Genomic DNA, 24312 nt, shown 5'->3' on the forward strand with positions numbered 1-24312 from the left:
GCATATATATATATATATATATATATATATATATATACACTAAACTAAGGGTTTACTAACAAGCTGTACAATTATATTTAATAATGTTGACATAATAATGTTTTTAATGATGCATGCATATTTTATCGTTACTATACTTAAATATTTTTAAATATAAAATGGCAATATGTGGTTAATAAAAAAAAATAGACGACAATTAAAAAAATCTATTCATTTTACAATGAAATAACTTAACTAATAAATGGTACTAAAAGTTCCACTCTGAACAATAAACACAATGCTAACATAACATGAATCCAAAATGGAAAGAAAACTCCAACAAAGCCAAAATCTAACCCAGATCTACAAAAAATAAATAAAATTTAATTTCTTACTAGAACAAAATTCAAAAATTACAACATTTGATTAGCAGCATTAGGATTAGATATATATATAAGTTATATATATATATAAGATATATATATATATATATAAGTTAGATATATATATTATATATATATATCTATATATAACTATATAGGTTCATCCATATTAGAATTGACTTGTAACAAAACAAATAAACAAATAAATTAAATTAAAAATCCAAAATGTCAGAACTGACTACTAAAGTGATTCATTGTAACTTTTCAATTGAAACAACTAAATGGACTTAATTATAATTATGTAATCCCTCATTTCAATGAATGTAAAGTTATTTTATGTAAAAAAAAAACCATGTCCAGTTAGAAATTATTGTCACAAATAATAAACTGGGGCTAAAAAACAAAGTTTTACCAGCAGCTCCACCTAATTTTTGAAACTTTCAATCCAAATCAACCTAAAAATAAGAATCCAACGACCACAGATCGATAAATTGAACCTGAATTAACATCCATATCTGAATTGCAGGCCATTAAAGAATGAAAAACACTGAAATTTAAATGAAACCAACGTAGTAGTAGAAGTAGTGGAGCAGTTCATCATGTTGCTTGAGTGAGAACCACAACACCACAAGAAAAAAACATAAAATCCATCCAAACGAGAGACAAAATAACGCGATTTCGATGACATTTGAATAAAATATACAAACATTTTTGCGTATAAAACGAAATAAAATTAAATCCACTAACTGAAAATTTGCAATCTCGAAAAAACTTTCGTACACAAGATAAAAATCCCAACAACAATTAAAATAAAAACAGTCTAAAAATACACGAAGATAGCTAACTACAGCGCGCTATACTACTATTACAAATTCTTTGCTGCATTATAATAATAATATGCGCTATACAAATGCATATAGGCGCTATATAAATGCCTATATGCGCTATACAAGGAATATATTCGTTATATAAATGCTTATATGTGTTATATAATACATAAATGTACATTCTATTGGCATACATATACACGTGTGTGTAAATACATACACGTTTATGAGCATGTAAACTCTGTTATGTAACTACACATAGATGTATTTGTATGTAAATATATATACACATGGATGTATTTGTATGTAAATATATACACATGGATGTATTTGTATGTAAATATATACACATGGATGTATTTGTATGTAAATATATACACATGGATGTATTTGTATGTAAATATATACACATACATAAGCATCTTTATACACATGTATGCATCTATATGAATATGTTATAGTGAATATATATTGAAACATCTCAAGATCTTGTATGTTTATCCAGTACGTATGTGTGTTTTGAGACCCCATACATTGTATATGAAGCTGAAGATGTATTATAAAATGATGTTATTTTTCTTTGATAAACTGGTATGAAATAATACAAAACTTTCATAATACATATACGTCAATTAAGATGTAATAAGCGTATTAATAAATTTAGTAATATTTATTTTTATTAATAGAAAAAAACTTAAAAACATTTACACTTAAATCAATTCATTTTTTTCCATATATTCCGTATATTGACGATGTTTTACTCGAGATTCGCCGTTGAAATAACTATAACATGAATCATTATAGTATATAAAAACATGTAGTCATATATATATATCACGTGACGTTCATGTTTATATTTGCATTTGAAATTTTTAAACGATTGTTTACATTTTTTTTCGACGCGGTGATGTGATAATGCTAGAAACGTCAAAATGTAATACCACGCATTACTATAATAATAATAATAATAATTAGTATAGTGTTTTTTATTACACACACACACGCACATACACACACACACACGCACATACACACACACACATATATATATACATACACACACATACACGTACCGAATGTTTATACTTGTTACATTCATCTCTATGTGTCATGTATCTATAGAGTGATGACGACTGCAGCGATAAAGATGAGTATTTTTATAGAAAAAAAAGAATATTAAATAAAAATATTTTTAAAAATTTGAACAAAACAATAAATTTTATTTAAATAATATTAATTGTTGTGTGATTACGTGAAATGGTTATTCTCACGAATATATCATGTATTATTTTTTTTTTTGTTAAAATTCAAGCTCGTTCAAACTCAATCTGTGATTTATATTCTCAATGCCCTCTCCATAAATTTTACCAACTGATAATTTTTATCATGCAAAATAACTTCACTACTTATATCAGTCACACTTACATCGTAAACAGTCGCGCGCACACGCACACACACACACAAACAAACACACACACATAGCATGCATCCTTATGAACATATGCATACAAACACCGATACATACATACATAGAATAACCTCACAGCTAAACTATAGCGCTTCATTTATACGTTTTTCCTCTCTCTCTCTCTCCTTTTCTCTTTCTCTCTATTTCTCCCATCTCTCTCTCTCTCTCTCTCTCTCTCTCTCTCTCTCTCTCTCTCTCTCTCTAGTATGCTAATGAATCAAGGTTGATCATAAATTATGACGATGGGTAAAGCAATGATAAAGTTGGCATTGTGCCAGGTAAAAATTGTAAACATACCGTCGTAAGCAAAGTATTGTAACGTAATTTGGATGTAACAGTATTTTTGTTGCGGGCGATGTTTTACCAATTTTTTTGTTCTCGTAATTCCACATTGATTTCTGTAACGTGATGTTGTAATGGGATGTGGTGTATTAATGTGATGTAGCTGTGACGTAATCTGTACGCTTTTTAAATTTATTACGTAGATTCAACTGGATTAATTAATTTGTACACGTTTAAAGACTGAGAAAGTTATCCTTCGCATATTTTTAACAACATCAGCAGCAACAACAACAAAGGAGAGAAATTTATGTCTGTGACGCAAATTAAAACATATAAAAAATGAGAACATATGACTATAAATTATTATTATTATCATTATTATTATTATCATTATTATTGTTATCATTATTATAATTATTATTATTATTATTACATCTGCTTTACTATTATTTTTATTATTATCAATAATAATCTCTACGTAGAACGCAGTGGGTTAATTTTTTTTTTCCAAAGTCAATCAAAAATCCTTCCATCTACGTCATGTAGGCTATCCAAGTATCTATGGATACATGCTATCCATAGATATACGCTATCCATAGATACATGCTATCCATAGATGCATGCTATCCCTGGATATATGTATCCATGATCTATCGTCAATCGCCGAAAATTTTCATTGAAGATACAATGATATACATGATACACACAACTAAAAACACGAAAAATATCGTATAAAATATATAGATAAAAATATTTACAAATAATATAAATGATGATAATTATTATTATATTTTTATTATTAATTATAGTTACTAATTTTCAAACATTAAAACTTTTCCGGATGTGGTCCCTCCAGCGGCTGTCGGTGCGTTTTTGATGCCTAGAAGCCAATAGGTTTGCATAACTCCCTTGCCCTAGTTTATTTTTAATTTATTTTATAATATTATATCTTTGGTATATTATTATATGTGATATATTATGTGTTATGAATCACGGATTAAGGCAAGATGTGTGTGTGCGTGTTTTGTGTACGTGCGTGTGTGTATAGGATTGTTTGAAAATGCGTGTTAAGTAAATGTGTTGTTGTTGTCTGAATGTTTGAATGTTTAGTCATGATGCAATTAAAAGTATGATTGATTTGTTTTGTTCGCTTTTGAATGACATAAATTTGTGAACTCTTAGCAAACAAGTAGGATATTTATTGAAGAAATATTTAAACAAAATAAATATTTATCGCTATAACGAAAAAAAATCATGAAAAATTACTTGACAATATTAAACCTTACTCAATAATAGTATTGCAAAATGTTATCTAATCCCATCAGAGAACTGAACAATCAAACCTTGATGGCTGTGGCTTCCCTTGGCTCAGTAAGGAACTTATCGTAGGGATCTAGTGCCTCTTTTGTACTCTTACTTATGTGTATCCTTTTTGCTTTTTTGTAAAAATGATATCAAACGTTATACATATAGTATATATGTATCTATTCATGGATTGATACAGTCTTGATACACTTACCTGAAGATAAAATTAAACTGGAATGTTTAAAAAATGGTTCTCAAATAAATAACATGTAATTTGAAAAATTACGTATCGAGATCAAAAGATCTTCTGTTGGTTCGAATTTATATAAACCCACACTTGTTGCACGCAAAATGCGCGTGTGTGTGCGTGCGCGTGCGTGCGTGCGCGTGTGTTTTTTTAAGAATTCTGTGAAAAAGAATATTGAAGAAAAAAAATTGTATGTAACGGACGTTGTCCCGATGATTCCATTCTACTTGCCGTGTTAACAGTATCGCCGAACAGGCAGTACCTTGGCATTTTTAAACCTACAACTCCAGCCACGACAGATCCTGAAATTGTTTTTTTTTATATTTTTTTAAATATTCGTAGTAAAATTATTTTAAGATAAGTTACTTAATTCGAAATTTAAACTTTTATAGATAAGAATAAAATTTTGGTTGCTTCTACAAACGATTAACTCGAAAACCAGCATCATCACAAGCGTCACCACAACTACCACCACAGCCACAACGACCACAACGACCGCAACTACTAACCGGTATGCAGTCCAATTCTCAGCAGCAGTCTCCTCTCTGGCATGTGGGGTATGACGTAATTGGTGGTGAAGGTCATCAGGCAAAGGGCAAGGTCACTTATCTGTACCATGTGATCTGTTGTTGGTTTGGGTACTCCGCCCGCCACCATGTACGCATCTCCTATTGTCTCGACTTTATACACGTCAAATTTTTCTATTAGTCCATCGAATCCGCTGAGGAATTGATAAAATTAATTGAATATTCACAAAAAAGATTGTTTTTTATGGGTGTAATATAATTATTTTTACAAATTTTAATTCATGTTTCGATGACTTTCCAAACGGGTAGATTAAAATAATCATAGAAAAGATTTTTGTTAGATGCGCATTAATCTTTTTTCCACTTTCAACTCTAATTCAACCGCTTATATTAATGACTTTGTTAGCCTATATACCTAACTATAACAAAACATTTTTCCTCAATTTCAATTCATATTTTAACAATTTTGATTAACAAATTCGCAAACCTATAGAGTGAATTCAACATGTAAACGATCTCAATCGGTTGGCTGGCTGCCGATATCTCCGTAAACCCCACTATGTCGCTAAAATATATGGTGACCGATTCGAAATGCTTGGCGTCGACCGTCTGGTTGTTCATCAGCTGGTCTGCCACCTGGTGTGTGGGGAATAATTATTAAGTATGAATAATTTTTAAAATTACTTTCACAATTTGAAATTTTGAAGTAATTTCCTCACCTCGGCGGGCAGCATTTGTGATAGTAGGTTGTTGGCTCTCTTCTTCTCGTGAGCCAGTTCTTTTGATTTTGTTTGAATCATCGAGGCGAACCTGGCCATCTTGTTCAGCAGGGCGTTCAACCTAGAGGTGTTTTTATCGATAATTATTATACTATAATTTTTATATATTATCATTATAGTATTATTATATATTTAATATATAGTTATGTTATTGTGATTATTTTGTCTTGTGTTTATTATTTTTGACGACTTATCCGTTTGATTAAATACAAATTTCCTGTAAATTATTATTATTTATATAATAATTTATTCTTCCATTTGTTCCTTCGTTCATCCGTTCATTTTTTCATTCATTCGTTCGTTCGTTCATTTATTCATTCGTTCATTCATTCATTTTTTATAACTCAGAAAAAAATTCATTAAATTTTTCCAAAAAAAGGTGAACCTATGCGAGAACCATAAGACCAGAAGGAAACTTGCCACAGAGGTTGTCACTACTACAATTATTTTTACCCACATCTGGAAGAAAACCCCACTGGCGTATCTGCAATTCGATTTTGAGTTTCCAGTGTTTGAAATTCCAATAAAAAATGTGTAACATGGCGGTGCCTAGAATGAAACCAGGGCCGCTTTAAGGAGGTAAATAGAGGCCATCGGGCAACAACGGATTAGAGACTCTTGACAATTTTTTGTTTGGGACATTTGTTTTATAGCTTATACTATTTTCCGTTAAAACCAATGTTTTTCACATATTTTGCCAGCTAAAATGGAAAAAAGTTTTGAGAAATAAAACGTAAGTTTTTGACGGGTCTTTGTTTAGTTATTTTTGTATTATAATATTGAGGTGGGGTGGAGGCCTCTCTGCCCCACCTAAAATCCGGCCCTGAATGATTATGATAAATTTTCGATATTTAAAAGCCAATTTTATTTCGTTAACACTGCTCACTGGTTCAGCTGGTCCTTCATTTCTCTTGTTAGTCTCTCTCTTATGTCTGTGATGATTGATAGTAAGCTAGTTATGTCCTCGAACCATGTGAGACTTGATAGATACCTTTGGAGATATGATAAACAGAGATATCTTTGATGATATGACAGATAAAAATATCATTGATGGTATGATAGATTAGATATCTTTGATGATATTACAGATAACTTTGATGGTATGATAGATAAAGATATCTTTGATGGTATTATAGATAACTCTGATGGTATGATAGATAAAGATATCTTTGATGATATTACAGACAACTTTGATGGTATGATAGATACAGATATTTTTGATGATATTATAGATAACTCTGATGGTATGATAGATACATTTAATAATGAAGTATGTATCAAAACAGCATTGATTTTTAATTGTTTTTCGCGTGTTTAATCTTCTTAAAATTCGCGTGCTTAATCTTTTCATATATATTTTTTTTTCATTAAAGAAAAAGCAGATTTTCACATCTAATGTCAAAGTGGATGCGTTGAATTTGTTAAACATGTCGTTTATTTTCTTAAAATAATTTTTAAAAAGAATGGCAAATCGAGATAAACTCTACTTTAATGGATCAAAATATTTTTTTAGTCTTTATGTCTTAAAATGTTTATTTTCTCTTCGGTTTTTTAATTTTCAAAAGTTACATATAGCACTTGAGAAATAAATTAAATTAAGTTAACATTGTTAAGTGAAGATTATTTCAAATAGACGCGAAGTACATGGAGCGTGTTTATCATTCATTAGAAATGCTTCTTGTAGGAATAAGCTAAAACAAATAGTTACACGAAGCAGATAGGCAGCCTACCATGATTGTAATGGTAAAGTTGACAATTTTATGTCATTAAAACTTCAAAAATAAATTAGGTACAAAACTTAAGTAGTTTGCAAAAACATATTCAAAATCAAATTGTCAAAAACATATGACGGCACATCAATTTAGGATATGAAAACACACAATTTTTTTTTTTACAAAACCTGTCTTGACTAGGGGCATCTAAACATAACTTTTCTCTCGTTATAAATTCACCATCACCGCCACCATCTTCACCATTAGTACACTTATTAGATTCATCATATGTACAGTTGCTTCTGGGAAGTGTAAACGAATGAGTGAGAAAACTGCTGCTGCTGAGGTCTTCCGTTATTCTGTTATTATTTCGGTTCCTCCAATTTAATTATACGATTAAAAAATTTGAATTAATTTTGAAAAATTGATAATTTGATTAAAATTTGATTGAACTGAGGAAGATTTTTAATTAGATTAGAAATAAAATTATGAATAGCCGGCTTACGGGTCAGACCAACGTAACATATCGTCGAATCGCCTTGTTAAGTTTGCCTGCAATGGTTTGCCAACGAACTTTTCATCAAACCACACCTTACTGTCAGGCTGATTTAAAAAAACCTCGTGTAAACCCTGGCCAGCTGATCCGTTCGCTATCCAGAACCTCACAAAAAACTCCGTCGAAAGATGGCAGGATTGAAAAAATTTAGTCCCCAAGGCTCTCATCTGGCCGACGAAATCAGATCCGAGAAGCAGTGAGGTGAAGGCTGTTGTGTATTTAGCTACGTTGTTCAGTGTTTTCGAAAGCTGCTCCGTTCTCGTGGACGTGTAGTTGATGAGAGACATGATGAGGACCGTGTAGCGGTCGAACTGTGCGTACGATTCGATGGTTTGCTCGTCAAGAATGTTTCTGCTGGCTGGAGTTTCAGCGCTTGCCGTGTTTTTGTTTAGTGTTTTTTCTGTTGCGTTGGACGTCTTTGTGGAGTTTATTTGGCTGGCTGACGTGGAAGGGTGTCCTGCTGTTGTTGCATCTGTCAATGATTTTGTTGTTGGCGCTGTTACATCTGTTTCAACAGGAGCTTCCAAATTTGTTGCTGTTAAATTATTTGATGACATTAATATTGTTAATGTCGTCGTTGTTGATGTCACGACAGTAGTAGTGACAACAATGTTAGTGTCAGAAGTGTTTAACCTTATAGAGGTGTCGACATTTTCAGGACCTAATTTATTTAGGAACAATTTTGCGAATAATTCACTTTCTTGAGTTAAATCCACTTTGTTTTTATTTAAACTTGTATTTTTCATTAAAATTTTCCCTCCATCCTCATAAATATTCATAGTTTTAGTATCAGCTGACATATTAATATTAATGCCTGTGTTAGGCAAATCGTCTGCACCATCCTTGTAATATCGGTAGTCATCGCTGTCGTTGTAAGTTTTGTTTCTGCTATTCTCTACAACACACCCATCTACATCCGTAAGGTTGTTACGCACGTAAGCTGAGACTAAACTACACGAGTAGTTTTTGTACTTAAGAGCCATCATCAGCGTATTATTACGATAAGAATGTATCAACTCGAATAGCGATTTTTTACTAGGGATCGGTTGATTGGCGACAGTTAGTTTCAGGAAAGAATTATCTAGATACGATTCCAGTGCGTCATCTCCTTTTTTGTAAATTTTCAGTAGACGATCCAAGGTGTCTGTGTCTATATTTGTTAGGTACCACACTGACGTTCCACGCTCTTGTTGTAAGTAGAAAACAAGTTTGTGCAGCTATTTTGGTTGGTTGGTTGATTGGTTGGTTGATTGGTTGGTTGGTTGGTTGATTGGTTGATTGGTTGATTGGTTGGTTGGTTGGTTGGTTGATTGGTTGGTTGGTTGGTCGGATGATTGGTTGGTTGGTTGGTAGGTTAGTTGGTAGGTTGGGTAGTTGATTGGTTGGTCGGATGGTTGGTTGGTTTATTGATTGATATTAATTGATAAAGTGATTGATTGATATTGATCGATTGAATAAATGATTGGTTAGTTACCTGGTTAAGTTACCTGGTTAATTTTAAATTACTTAACTATTTGCCTATCAAACCTTAAGTTAAGCCGGTGAAATAGGTACATATAATAATTATTATATTGTATGCCTAAATATTTTATTTTACTTCATACAAATTAGTAGAATTGTGTGAAAAAATTAAACTGATTATTTTAATTCATTAATAATATTTATAATTTATTTATTTCATATATCTCGGTAAAAAAAATTTTCCAAAAAAACCTTTTCAAGTTCTTTGATTTCATCAACGGCCTTCAATGATTGAGTCTGACTGACAACCGCTTCATTCAAACTTATTGACGTCATAATTATAAGAGCAAGGATTGGTAAAGCGACAACCAATAGCATTTTTGCTAACATTTGTATTCTATTTCTTGCATCCTGATTGGCTAGACTCTTGACTTGGGTAAAAATTTCCATTTGGGTCGAGGTCATTGAGGTTGTTGATTTGCTGCGGCTGCCCATCCACGCTTGATTCATGTTTATGTTGATGTTGTTGTTGATGTTGTTGTTTGTGTTGTTGTTTGCGCTGTCCTTTGTGTTGTTGTTGCTTGTGTTGTTGTTTGTGGGATTGTTTGTGTTGTTGTTTGCGCTGTCCTTTGTGTTGTTGTTGTTTGTGGGATTGTTTGAGTTGTTGTTGGTGTCGTCGTTGTTGGAGATGGTGTTTGATTTGTTGTTTGTGTTGCTGTTGTTGTTATCCTCAACGTCGTTTTTAATGTCATTAATGTCAGCCATATTTTTGTCATTTCAGTGCGTCCCCATATTTTTATATCGCCATAAAATTTTTGACACAGTTTTTTGCGACTCCCTTAAATTAAGATTTTATTTAAATTAAAAAAGAATGTCATTCGTGTCGGTATCTTCATAATTTTTGTAGCTCTCGACAATCTAGTAGGCATGCATTTGATGTAGTTTCACAGGTTTGTGCAATTCAAAAAGTCGCAACTGTCCTCACTGGTTGATGTTGGTTGATGATAAGTAGACGTTGTGCCTCTCACCTCTCACAACGGGGTTTGCACTTCTTAAATACTAAACATTCAGCACAAAAAGAAGATAGACTAAAAAGAGAGAGAGAGAGAGAGAGGATGTGTATGAATGAGAGAAAGAGAAAGGGAGGGGAAGAGAGAAAGAAAGAAAAACAGTAATGTAAAAGAGATACAGAAAACACAGGGAGAGAGAGAGAAAGAGAGAGAGAGATGAAAATTTCTATTGCCCTAGAGAGAGTGTTCGTGAGAAAGAGAGAGAGAGAGAGAGAGAGAGAGAGAGTAATAGAGAGAATGAATATAAATGCCGTCATCAAAATCCAAAATATAAAGAAGGATAACTAAAGAATGAAGTAGAGAAAATGAATGACGACGATGATGACGTGATCTCAATAATTAAAAATGGCCGACAATAAGATGGAGTTCATTTCCTCTTAGTGCGAGTCGTCGTTCGGCTGCTGCTGATACGAACAGGAAAAGAGTAAAATGAAAAGAATTTCTTTCATTATTAAATGACAAATTGGGTTTTTGGTTTTCTGGTAATAAGGGTAATAAGTCTTATCGCTCACGCAATTGAATTGAATTTAATTTACAGAAAGAAAGAAGAAAGACACACCACACACACACACACACACACACACACACACACATTCCTGAGACGCAAATATACAACAGGCAATTTGGTAGAGGCAATAATTTTATTTATCCAATGCTGGCGACCTCTTAATGCGTTGAAATAAACTTGCTTAATCGTATACAAAATTGAAATAAATTTACTTATTTCTGCATCTTCAGGTATTGCGTCATAGTTAGACAATTTTTATTAAAAAGTTTTAGAAATCTAAAATGTTTCAAATTAAGACACCGTTTTGTTTGTATAGCAATCATTTTATTAGCTATATGCATTTCGTATTTATTATTTTAATGATCGTTACTTTTTCAAAAAATTAACGTGAATTAATATTTTAATAAATGTGCTAGTTGTGTGTGTATGTATGTGTGTATGTATGTATGTGTGAGTGTGAGTGTGTGTGTGTGTGTGTGTGTGTGTGTGTGTGTGTGTGTGTGTGTGTGTGTGTGTGTGTGGGGATGTGTGGTGTGTGTGTCACAATTATACAATACGAAATTTTTCATTATAATGTCATTTAATTAAACCAACACATGGGTGGGGTAGGTACCAATGTTGTATTTAAAAGAAGTTACCCCTGTTCAAATTTTCCGGAGACCTCACATGGCTTTTTAATTAGTTTCTTATTGATATATTAATTAAATAATTAATTAATTGATTAACGGATTAATTAAATTTACTTTGGAAAAAAATTCTTTCAAAAGTACATCAGATATTTGAAATTTCATCTAAAATAAAATCATCTGTAATGATGTTATTTGATGGGAAGATAGAATGATACAATACAGGCATGGGTAACGTTGAAAATTACCGCATAGGAAGCTACGCCAGCATGATAACTCAAGAATTAATTAATATAATATGCCATAGGTGTAACCAAATATAGAAATATAGACTGGTTATTTCATTACAATGACGAACACACACGCACTACACACACACACACACACACACACTCACACATGCACACAGAGAGAAAGAAGGGAGAGAGAGAGAGAGAGAAAGAGGGAGAGAGACTAAGATACCTTTAGTTTGAAGTTTGAGTAAATTTGAAGTGATGGACGTTATCGTTTGCAAAAAAATACTTTCACGCATAGAAGGTATAGGTAGGTATATCTGTCTGTATCTATGTATGTGTATGTATGTATATGCGTGTGTGTGTGTGTATGTGTGTGTGTGTGTGTGTATGTGTGTGTCACATTTGTTTATTTAATGTTTAATTATAGTTTTACTGTTACTGTAGTATACTATTGTATGCGTTTTTGACTGAAAAAGTGATTAAAAATGCTAGGAGTAGTGATCAAAGAATGCCCCCTTACATATATACAAAGTAAATTAGGAAATATTCAAAAATTATGTAACCGAAATAAAAAACTAGAAACCAGTCAACATTTAACAAACAAATAAATAAATAGACATTATTAAAAAGATTGTCCAACAAGGTAAAATTTAAGGCGACGACGAAAAAAAAATGTAGTATGTTTTGTTGGTGTGTTGCTGTGAAGCAAAAACAAACACAAAGCAGAAAAATAGTAAAATGTTGCAGGAACAGTAGTCAGTCGCCTACCTACAATTAAATTTCTCTCAGGGCCCTAGCTTGCCTATGATGATTAACTCATCTCACTCACATTTTATTTTACTTGAAACTTTTTAATTAATGTTAAGCCCTAGTCTACCTACGATTGTCAAACTCATCTCTTGCCTACCTTATACCATCTCTCATGTATACTTATACGTTAAATACAATTTTGTTCTAAAAGTTGTGTATTATTTACTTGTAAAATCCTTAGCTGGAATTTAAAACTTTTTAATACTTCAAGTTTTACTTTAAGACTTTAGTTTAGCACATACCCAGAATGGTTTTCAAACTGATTAGTCTGATAATATATAAAACACGTACATTCTATTCCTAGCAGCCAATGGTAAGAATATTATAAAAAAGATAGGTTGAACATTGATCTAACCTCGAACGTCATTTACTTCTCTAGTTAAAAGTGGATTCAGCAAAACTCCCTGACCATGTCTGACGATTTACAGAATAAAATTGCCGAACTGGGCATGACAATTAGGAAATTAAAAAGCGATAAAGCTCCATCTGACGAGGTTAATCATTTTGTCACTTGATTTTTGTTTGTGACTTACTTTACACGTTTTACTTACGATGTTATTTATACTGTATGTATTCCTATTGCATCATTGATGTTGCATGGTGTCCTATTGTGCTGTTTTGTTGCATATGTTGTTTTTTACAATTAAATTTAAAATTATTTAATTTAATTATATATATGGCGATCATAACTCTATCATCCAAGTGAAATTTTTTAGACGCTTTTTCAGATTTTACTTGTAATGACAAAAATATTTTTAATTAAATATTTAAAAAATTATTTATAAAATTGAAATGAAAATAAGATTAGTTATTAGTAGATTATTAGAAATTTTTAAGTTAATATAAATCTATAAGATAAGATATTTTAATTTATTCATTATTAAATTTAATTCATTCATTTATTCTATCATTTTACTAACTAAATACAAACAATGTGTTCAGAGCTAGTTAGAATAGGATTGTAATGTTTATTTTGAATTTGAAATAGCTGTAATCATTGGTTTGAACTTTGAAGTTGCAAAAATTTGACACATATAATTTTGATCTCAATCATTCAATTGACTTGGACCCAACTGTCTCTATTCTACTAACTACTACTACATTCAATGGTCTCCATCTGCAAAAATCAACATAAATTTGCTACTGGCTGATTTGACTCATCAAATATTTTATTTGGATCACATTCATAATATTCCGATCATCACAAAAATTTTCTTGAACTGTGACTACTACTGCTACAACTCCAACATGAAACTGTTCACATTGTTAACGTCATCATCGTGCTCCAACAATATTTTGAAATTTTTACATTCAAAACTCCAATCCACTTTATATGTATCACAGGTAGATTTTTTTTGGATGTTTAAAATAATTTTTTAAAATTTTTCCCATTAAAAAAATTTTAAATTAAATTTGTTGCTAATAGTTCTTATGTTTACTCAAAACCATTTTTAAATTTTAAAAATTTCATTGTGCTTATAAATTTTTTCAAAAAGATTGAAAAGGAAGTAGCAAAGTTACTGGCCCTGAAGGCAGAATTAGGAGATGACTCACAAACCGGGAAATTCGTACTCAAATGCCCTAAGGTTGACCATTTCAATATATCCTTCCTACTAAACTACTGTTGACTTAACACTGCCAACTCAACACATTTGAATTACTAAACTCTAAAGCAAACCAAATCTGTAACCACAATCGTCCAAATTATAGAAAAGCTAAAAATATATTCTTGATAGATAGGAAATATAGAAAAAACTTGAAAAGATATGGAAAATAATTGATATTTAAATAAGAAATAACTTAAGGATCTCACTTTTGTTTGCTCCTTCTACAGGGAACTAGAGATTACAATCCTCTGCAAATGGTCATCAAGGAAGAAGCATTCAGTAAGATCATAAAATGCTTCAAAAAGCATGGGGCTGTCTCTATTGATACTCCGGTCTTCGAGTTAAAAGTGAACTTTTGTTTTAATTCCGCTCTTCATTATTTATAAAAATTTTGATATATTTTTAATTTGGGTTAAATGTCTTGCAACCTCATTTAATGAACACTAAAAAATAATTTTTTTTCTTTCAAGTTTAAGCCCGCTGTTTCATTGAAAATGTTTCTTATTCTTATATATATATTATTATTATTTTATAAATTAGCTCCAAAAACAAAATTCCAACAGGAAACCCTAACAGGCAAATATGGGGAAGACAGCAAACTCATCTACGACCTCGCTGATCAGGGTGGGGAAGTTTTATCCCTACGATACGATTTAACTGTAAGTAGATTATACTCTATATTCATTCACGTCCCTACTTTTGATGTTGGTTGCACGTCCCTATTTTTTGATTGACATTTAAGATTTTGTCCCAATTTTTGCTATTTTTTTATGTTTGAATCTAGTTTTGTTTGTGTATATATGCATAATTAAAAACATCATGGAATTTAAAAATGATTTAGTTTTTTTTTTTTATATTTCAATTATAACAAGAATATAAATAATAAGAAGTAATAATTGAAAATTGTTTTAGGTTCCATTTGCTCGTTACGTAGCCATGAATAAGATCCAGAACATCAAGAGGTACCACATAGCCAAGGTATATAGAAGGGACAATCCCGCTATGACCAGAGGCAGATTTAGGGAATTTTACCAATGTGTTAGTGAAAAAAAAATTTTAAATTAAAATTAATTAAATTATTTAAAATGATAGAACAAATTACTCAATTTACAATTAAATTATGTCATTATGATTCATAATGTTTTATCATTTATATATATATATATATAAATGCTTATATATATATATATATATATATATATATATATATATATATATATATAAATGTGTATGTCATTAAAATATATCACGTTTCCAGGATTTTGATATAGCAGGCCAGTATGATCCAATGCTTCCAGATGCTGAGTGTGTTAAGTTGGCTGCAGAAATTTTGACCTCGTTAAATATAGGTGAAGTCGTAATTAATTATTGATCTCATTAATTATATAGGTCAGGTCAGTGTGTCAAATGCTGGCTTTGTTGAAGGTGCAAATAAGATTATTAGCATCTAATGTAGGTCAAATCATAATTGAATGATGATTTATATCGGTCAGATCGTAGTTAAATATTGATTTCGTTAGTAGATATAAGTCAGACAATTAAAAAAAGTAGGTCAAATAATTACCGTAAAACATTGAAAAATATAGGTCAGATCATTATAAAGGTCAACCATAGAAAGTTGTTGGATGGCATGTTTGCCGCTTGTGGCATACCTACAGAGAAGTTCAGGTCCATCAGTTCGTCCGTTGATAAGCTGGACAAGGTGGGTGGGGTTAATTATTTGTTGATTGATTGATTGAGTGAGTAATTCAATAGATGGTCAATTGAGAGAGTGAGTGAGCGATTGATTGATTGATTCTTCCTTATTTTTATTTGTTCTTTAATTTGCTAATATCCCACTTGAAGTTAAGCTATCTTTTTCTTATCGAAATTTACACTTCATTGTTAATATTATCAATTAATTAATTAATTCATTCATTCATTCATTCACTCATTCATTCATTTACTTCCCCTCTTCAGCAGCACTAAACACACAGCGTATGTAAGTAAATGCACTGTGAAAGAAGGCATCACACATTGCATCCTCTTGGTGGGGATCTGATTGTAATCGAATCCGGTCATTGCAGTAGCAGCGCCAGGTACTTTACCGTTACACCAACGCACTGGCCATGATAATTGCTTGAAATACATTATTATATTTTTTTTATATTTTATTTACGTTTTGTCGTTACAACTTTATATTGTTCCAAATTAGCTTGATATTTATTTATTTATCAATAAGCAAATAAATTTTTATTTCAATAAAAGACACCATGGGAGGAAGTTAAGGAAGAAATGGTGAAAGAGAAAGGCTTGGATGAACATTGTGCTAATCTTGTTGGAGAATATGTCAGATTAAATGGTTAGAATAATAATTATCTCTCACTCATTTAACTGATCAATCAATCAGTCAATCAATCAATCAATTAATCAATCAATCAAGCATCCAACCAATCGATCAAAAATGTTACATCATTGTAAAAAGGTGGCAAAGAATTAATCGAGAAATTAGAGAAAGACGAGAAGTTATCCAAAGAAAAGTTAGCTATGGAAGGTCTGAAGGATATGAACGTTTTATTGAAGTTCTGTGAGATTTATGGTGTCATTGATATGGTGCGTTTTTATTTCAATAAATTATTTATTTATTTTTTTAATGATTTACAATTTTTAGATCTGTATCTGTGGTGTATGCATACATATATGTATTGTTTATATATATATATATGTATATATATATATTGATTGATTGATCGATAGTTAATTGATTGCTTGATTGGCTGACTGAATGTCCGATTGATTGATGGATTGAATGAATGAATGATTTGTAGGTTCTGTTCGATCTGAGTTTGGCGAGGGGTCTGGATTATTATACTGGTGTCATCTTTGAAGCTGTCGTTCAAGGTGGGCAGGATCACAATAATAATAATAATATAATAATGATGATGATGATTATGGAGAAGATGATGTTGGACATGAATGAATGATTAAACAATTTTCATATCAGTGATAAATTAATTCAAGTGTTGAAGTGATTTTACCTCTTATAACATTAACATCAATAACAATAATGACACAAAAAATAACATCAGTAACACTAATGACACCATTAACAGTGACATCACCAACACCCACGTCCACAACAGGTAAGCAGCACATAGCCAAACCAACCGCAAACGGCGGCGACGACCCGGGTTCGAACGCGGGCGTGGGCAGTGTAGCCGGCGGAGGGCGCTACGACGATTTAGTGGGTATGTTCGACCCGAAGGGCCGCAAAGTCCCTTGCGTCGGTATCAGTTTCGGCATCGAGAGGATCTTCTCCATCATGGAACAGAAGATAGCGGAGGAAAAGTTGGAGAGGAGGACTACCGAGACTGAAGTTTTTGTCGCCTCTGCGCAGAAGAATCTGGCCGAGAAGAGGGCTGAGCTGTGTCGTATGCTCTGGGATGCTGGTATCAAGGTATGTGTGTGTCGTCGTGCCTGTATGTTTCGGTGTATGTGTGCCTCTTATCCTCCAACGTTTCAATACTTTTCTTATTTGGAAATTTTTTTATTATTAAATACCTTTAAAAGAGCTTGACCTCGCAAGCCTTTGCATACATTCTTCATGACATGATAGCAAAGCAAACATGCTCCAAACACCTTGCAGACCGAGCAGGCATACAAATACAACCCGAAACTGTTGAACCAGCTGCAATATTGTGAAGAGAACAAGATACCCATCGCCGTCATCGTTGGAGAGGCTGAACTGGAGAAAGGGGTGGTCAAGTTGAGGAAAGTTAAAACGAGGGAAGAGGTCATTTGTTTGTCTGTCTGTTTGTTTGTCTGAGTACCTTTGATAGTGTGTTTGATTGTCTCCAAGTTTGTCTGTCTGTGTGTTTTTTTCACCTCTGTTGTCTCACACTTATTCTTTTGTTCGTTTATTTAAGTTTGTTCTCATGTCTTACTCATGAATAAGCTTTAGTTTCGATTCTATATTGGATGGTTGGTTGTCTAGCATTTTTATGATTAAAATAAATAACCGTATATTCACTTATTTACTTAATTACTTTAAAATACGAAGAACAAATATAAAATGTTAATTTGTCCTCACAAACAGAGAGATGTGCCAAGATCTGAATTGGTGTCTGCCATCAGGGAAGAACTCAAGAACATCAATTAGATATTCAGGGATGGATGAATAAAACGTTAAATGGATGGATGGATGAATCAAATGAACGAATGAATGAAGGAATATATAGATGAATGAACGAGTCTATGAATAAAAGAAATGAATAGATATATGCATAAATAAACGAACAAGTTTGACAAAACTTATTTTGCCTCTAGCCTAACCAATGAATGACGAAATGAACAAATGGATGTATGCAATAAAACGCTTAATATTGATTTATGTCGTTGTTCCATTTATTATCATGGAAATTTCGTACAATTTGAAAAAAAATTTTCAATAGTACGTAGGACAAATGCACATAAGATAACATCTTTGAGGAACTTGTTGAGTCTTATAATGGTAACTTGTCATTTTTAAGTCGAAATGTCACATTAAAAGCTTTTTAGTCTCGAAAAGAACTTAAATCTAAAAGAAATATTCAAAAAAAAAAAAATAGAGAAAAGCATGAGAATAAGTGGAAACATGGAGGGATGGTGTTGGAAACTTCGGAGCTGAATATCTCGGAGACAATTGATCAGAATTGGAGCGAATTTTATATGGCAAAGAATGTTCTGTCAAGACAGCCTGAAATGACGAGATGAACGTTTTAAATGAGTTGAACGTCGAAATCAGTTAAGGTTAAAGGTTAATTTTTCGAAATACGACCTCTTTAAAACGGCATTAAAAGTTGAGAGGTTGCCGTAAAAATTTATCAAAATTTTATCAAAAAATAAGTTGCCATAAACATCATTATTACAGTACGTGCAAACACTGCATACAAAATACAAACAGAATAATACAAAAAATACACGAAATAATGGGTTTTGTTGTTCTAAAAATAAGTTTCACATACATCTGCATACATTTTTATGTATAAAAATACACACACACGTCAATAAATGCTCTGTCTTTAATTATCATTAACAATTCTAAAAAAGACAAAAAGATGTATAAAGATAAGCGGTGAAATTCATAAGCCGATAATTAACTAATAACATACATACACACATAAACACACAGACGCACACACACACACACACATATATATATATATATATATATATATATATATATATATATATATATATATATATATATATAAGGAAAAGAAAGAGAGAGGGATGACTGTTAATTAATTGAGACAGCCAGTAGAAAAAAGTTTACGTTGTTTTGTTCAAAGTTATTAGACGATAATATTAGTGTCTCTATATATCTATCTCTTTGTGTGTCTGTGTCTTCTACAAGTAATGCACTTCAAGTTAAACTTTACAGTATAAAAACGAAAGTATAAAAATAATAAATAAATAATTATCTTGAAGTAAAAATTAAATAAATTAATTAAAAATATAAACGAATAAACTAATATATTTAAATTACATATAAAAAAACTTCATCCAAAAATAATTTTCGAAAATTCAATTTTATCAAAAAAATTATTTGAAGAAATGGAATAAAAAAGTCATGGAAATATTGTTTTGAACTGTTTAACGCATAAACAAAGATAGAGATGAAGAGAGAGAGGAGAGAGAGAAAGAGTATACTACGCATTTAACATAGGAAAAATTTTGTAATTAAAAAACAATTAAAATTTAAAAACCTACGCAAAATGGAGAAAGGAGAATGAATGATCGCATTAAAATACCAATGGATGAATGAGTGATTGCATGAATGAATGAACGAACGAAAATCGAATGAATGAATGAATGAATGAACAAGTAAATGAACGAATGAATGAACGAATGAATGAATGAATGAATGAACGAATTACTAAATGAATACGCGCAGGCTCAAATCAGCAGGCAGTCATCAATCAGTCTTGATAAACATTTATTTGGCAGATTAAAAATGAAAGAAATTTGATTGAATACATATCGATAAATGGCATTAACACATTAAATAATCACATTATTACATTACACACGATTACATCACACAAAAAACAAAATGATAAAAACGAGAAGTGAAACGAACAATACTAATACTAAAATAAGCCTCTCACAGGATTAATATGCTGAATAGTGAGTAAAAAAAAACACAGAAAAATACACAAAAACAAAAGCGAAACTTGAAGAAAAGGTGTTTATTAAAAAAATATAATTTGTGAAAATAAATATATGCTGACGTCATTAAAGGAAAAAAAACATAATCTTCACAGCACCCACAAAAGTAAATGTGGCTTATCGTGATTCAAGGATGGACCGCTATTTTTAGAATCGCTATTTTTAGAATCGCTATTTTTAGAATCGCTATTTTTAAGATTCTGGGAATTCCAGTTTACGTAGCCTTGACCTCCGCTGATGAAGACGACGATTCGACTCTTAGGAACGTTCGCCAGGTTTGATGTGAGCATGGCCGTGTTTGACGGGATGGTTATGTGGAAGGATGGTGATGATGACGACGACGGGGGTTGGTGTGGTTTTGATGATGGTGGTGATGAGAATGATGATGACGTCGATGATGACGTCGATGATGACGTCGATGATGATGACGCCGGTGAGTGAGGTTTTGATAGTGATGTTGGCGGCTTTGACGAAGAGTGAGATGTTGACTGCTGTACTAATGATAATAATGTTGTTGCTGTTGTTGATGATGATGACGATGTTGTTGTTGGTGATGTTGTCAGTATTGATGATGATGATGTTGTTAGTACTGATGATGATGTTGTTAGTATTGATGATGATGTTCTTAGTATTGATGATGATGTTGTTGTTGTTGTTGAAAAATCAGATGTTCCCATATTCTGATAAACTGGTAGAGGGTTTTCACTCTCCAGCTGATGAAATATTTCTGACTGTTTACTGTAAATGCTATTGCTGTCACTGTGGCTATTGATGTCATCGCTATTAATGTTGACGGTTTCATTAATGTTGTTGCTGTTGTTGTTGCTGCTGTCGTTGTTATTGTTATTTTTTATTAAACTCTCACCAACGGTTTCAACTTGTTTAGTATTTTCCTCATCAACTGACTCAAGAGTGGGAAGAATTTTTTGAGAGTTTCGCCGAAGTTGTGGCTGTTGTGGCTGCAGTAATTGTGGCTGTGATTGTTGTGGGGGCTGTGGTAGAAGTGGCTGTAGTTGTGTGACTAGGGCGCTAGAGTGTCGCATCTGTTGCTGCCGAAAATCTCTGGCTTTTTTAGCTACTTTAGTACTACTGCTTCTCATCAGATCAGATTTTTGGGAAGTTGTTGTTGCTGCTGCAGCAGCTGCTGCTGCGGTTGTCGATGACGGCAACGTTGTTGTATTGCGTCGTTGCTGTTGTAACGTTTTGCTGTTTAATCTCCCGGCAAAATTTCTAATTTTTGATAAACTTGAAACGAACTGACTAGCGGCGAAATTGTGTTGGTGTTGTTTGTGAGGTGTTGATGACGATGTTGTGGCTGATGACGTAGATGTTGCTGCTGCTGACGATGATGATAATGATCTATCGAGTAACGTGACGTCATCATCGTTAAAACTCTTCAAGAGGCTCTCATACATCACTAGGTTGAATTTTTTTTTAGAAAATCGAATTTTATAAAGTTGAATGAACAGTTTCTAATTACATTTAATTATTTTATCATGATTATATATTATATGAAACACAAACAAACAAACGAACGCGAACGAACCAATAAACAAACGAACGATCCAACAAACAAACAAACGAACAGGCAAACATTACCATTCATCTGAACATCATCTTCTAAGGAGTGCAACTGATAAGACTGACACCTCAAATCAGGCGTTGATGACCAAATATTGCCAGAAAACGATGATAGTGACAATGATGTTGCGACGCTGTTGCTGTTGGTGGTGCTGCTGCTGTTGTTGTTGCTGCTGCTACTGCAACTGCTACTGCAGCTGACGTTGTTTTTAATGTCAGACTCCACATAAATTGACGTATCATTCCTCATTGTTTCTGCTGTAGAATTGCTATTTTTATAATTTGTAACGACACTCCTTAATATCGTTGACGTTGGTGGTGTCGTTGCGATTGTTGTTGATGATTTCAGAGCTCTAGCTACATGTCTGTTGACTCTGATGTTGTTGTTGATGCTGTTGTTGTTGATGTTGTTGACGATGTTTTTGACGATGTTAGCGTTGTTACTGAGCAATGATTTGTTGGTTACAACCATTGGGTAGTATATGTTTTGGCTGTTTTGATCGCTTTGTGAGGCTGTTGTAGTGCTAGTGTTGTCAGTATTTTGTGGTTGTAGTTGCTGCAGCGATTGTGGTTGCTGCGGTTGCTGCTGCGGTTGCTGTTGCGGTTGTTGCTGTTGCGGTTGCAGTTTCGGTTGCTGTTGCGGCATAATTTCTTGATAAGCATTGCAATCCTCATTTTGAGATAAAACGTCTTGATCTTGTTGCTGTAGTTGTTGCACTGGTTGTCGTTCTAAACAGTATGTATCACAGCACATTGTTCTAGATGTTGAACTACAAACATCTTCATTATGTGGCTCACTGATATGTGGTTGCTGCTGCTGCTGTTGCGGTTGCTGATCGCAAACAGATTGCTGAGTTTGTTGCTGCTGCTGATGTTGTTGTTTGTCTTGTTGCTCAACAAATGAACACCTCATAGAGCATAGAAACTTAACTGATCCAGCATGTCCTTGATAAGAGACGGCCGGTCTCTGCCTAAAATTAGGTAGGCCCTCGAGTCTCGGCATAGGGACGGTGAGGATGAAACCCCAGTTGGTCCCTATAAAGAGAACTCCCTTATCAGACAGCATGGCGGTAATTGAGATGGACGAGGATGAAGATGGCGATGGGTGGTGATCCGTTGTCTGGTGGCCTGAGTTGGATTTACGAAATGTTTTTGCAAACATCCTATTATTTCGTAGACAACACCTTAATGATTGCCACAACCAACAAATACAACAACAAATACAACAACAGCAACAACAAACCTTCTAGAAAATGTGCAACAGCGGAGGCAATGTTAATATCCTGAAGGTGTTTGAAACTTTCCGCGTGGTACAACTTAATAACCGACTGACTCCTAAACGAGATTAACAATCCTGCCCCAGCCTTCACCATGCACTCTATTATCGGCGATGACGAAACGGAAGAAGAAGAAGATGATGATGAAGATGGGGATGAAGCTAGCGATAATGATGACGATGATGACATGTTACTGTTTTCGGCTAGTAAATTGTATTGCTTCAAGATTTTTAAATGGCTTGTTGTTGTTGTTGTCGTTGTGTTCGCTGCTGCTGATGATGGCAACTTCTCCTCAGTTGGTTCATTGCTATATATATGATCGTCATCATAACCATTATTATTGAAATGATCATTATCATCATCATCATCTGCGGCGGAGATGATGATGATTCTACATCCAGAGGCAATCCACAATTTGTCCTCGTCGATCAGGAAACACGAAATCGGAATATTATTATTTCCATTATTGTTATTATTTTTATTATTATTAACATTATTATTATTATTATAATTATCATCATTATTATTATTACAACTCATACGGTTTAGATTGACAATTTTCGCATTGTTCATATTCCAGTGGCCTAAGAATGTATAATGTATAAATGAAAAAAAAAATTATCAAAAAGAATCACAAATATAACGATTTAGGCAGAGTAATTTTGAAAAATGTAGCCGTATACAAACGGAAGGATTATTAATTGATAATTAATTTGTAGAATAATCAGCACAACCCCGATTTTTACCTGTTCGAGGACACCTGTAGTACGTAATCAGTTCACCTCTATCACTGCCCAGGTACAATCGATTGTCGCAATACTTCATGCATTTGATTTTGCCCGCTAATAAAGAAAATGGTGATGATAATGATGACGGTGGTGT

General features: G+C 32.7%; 3 protein-coding genes across 3 annotated transcripts; 1 reads left to right on the forward strand and 2 right to left on the reverse strand.

Annotated features, from left to right (window-relative positions):
- Positions 1–3751: 3751 nt before the first annotated feature.
- On the reverse strand, positions 3752–5660 carry HELRODRAFT_75421 (hypothetical protein; the record flags this gene model as incomplete). Its single annotated transcript, XM_009015617.1, has 5 exons — positions 3752–3853; positions 4283–4374; positions 4695–4793; positions 5001–5212; positions 5506–5660. Coding segments are annotated over 5 exons (660 nt in total), but the record flags the coding sequence as incomplete, so codon positions are not given.
- Positions 5661–8010: 2350 nt separating this feature from the next.
- On the reverse strand, positions 8011–10291 carry HELRODRAFT_169805 (hypothetical protein; the record flags this gene model as incomplete). The annotated part of the gene is made up of 2 exons (XM_009015618.1): positions 8011–9249; positions 9779–10291. 2 exons carry the CDS (start codon positions 10289–10291, stop codon positions 8011–8013), a joined length of 1752 nt encoding a protein of 583 aa, XP_009013866.1.
- A 2895-nt stretch (positions 10292–13186) lies between these two features.
- On the forward strand, positions 13187–18521 carry HELRODRAFT_156647 (hypothetical protein; the record flags this gene model as incomplete). Its single annotated transcript, XM_009015619.1, has 13 exons — positions 13187–13270; positions 14273–14362; positions 14611–14730; positions 14947–15042; positions 15296–15421; positions 15642–15732; positions 15970–16085; positions 16631–16724; positions 16848–16975; positions 17191–17263; positions 17506–17819; positions 18009–18155; positions 18459–18521. 13 exons carry the CDS (start codon positions 13187–13189, stop codon positions 18519–18521), a joined length of 1542 nt encoding a protein of 513 aa, XP_009013867.1.
- Between the last annotated feature and the right edge of the window lie 5791 nt (positions 18522–24312).

Source organism: Helobdella robusta, assembly GCF_000326865.2.
Source record: "Helobdella robusta unplaced genomic scaffold HELROscaffold_16, whole genome shotgun sequence".
Taxonomy (NCBI): Eukaryota; Metazoa; Annelida; class Clitellata; order Rhynchobdellida; family Glossiphoniidae; genus Helobdella; species Helobdella robusta.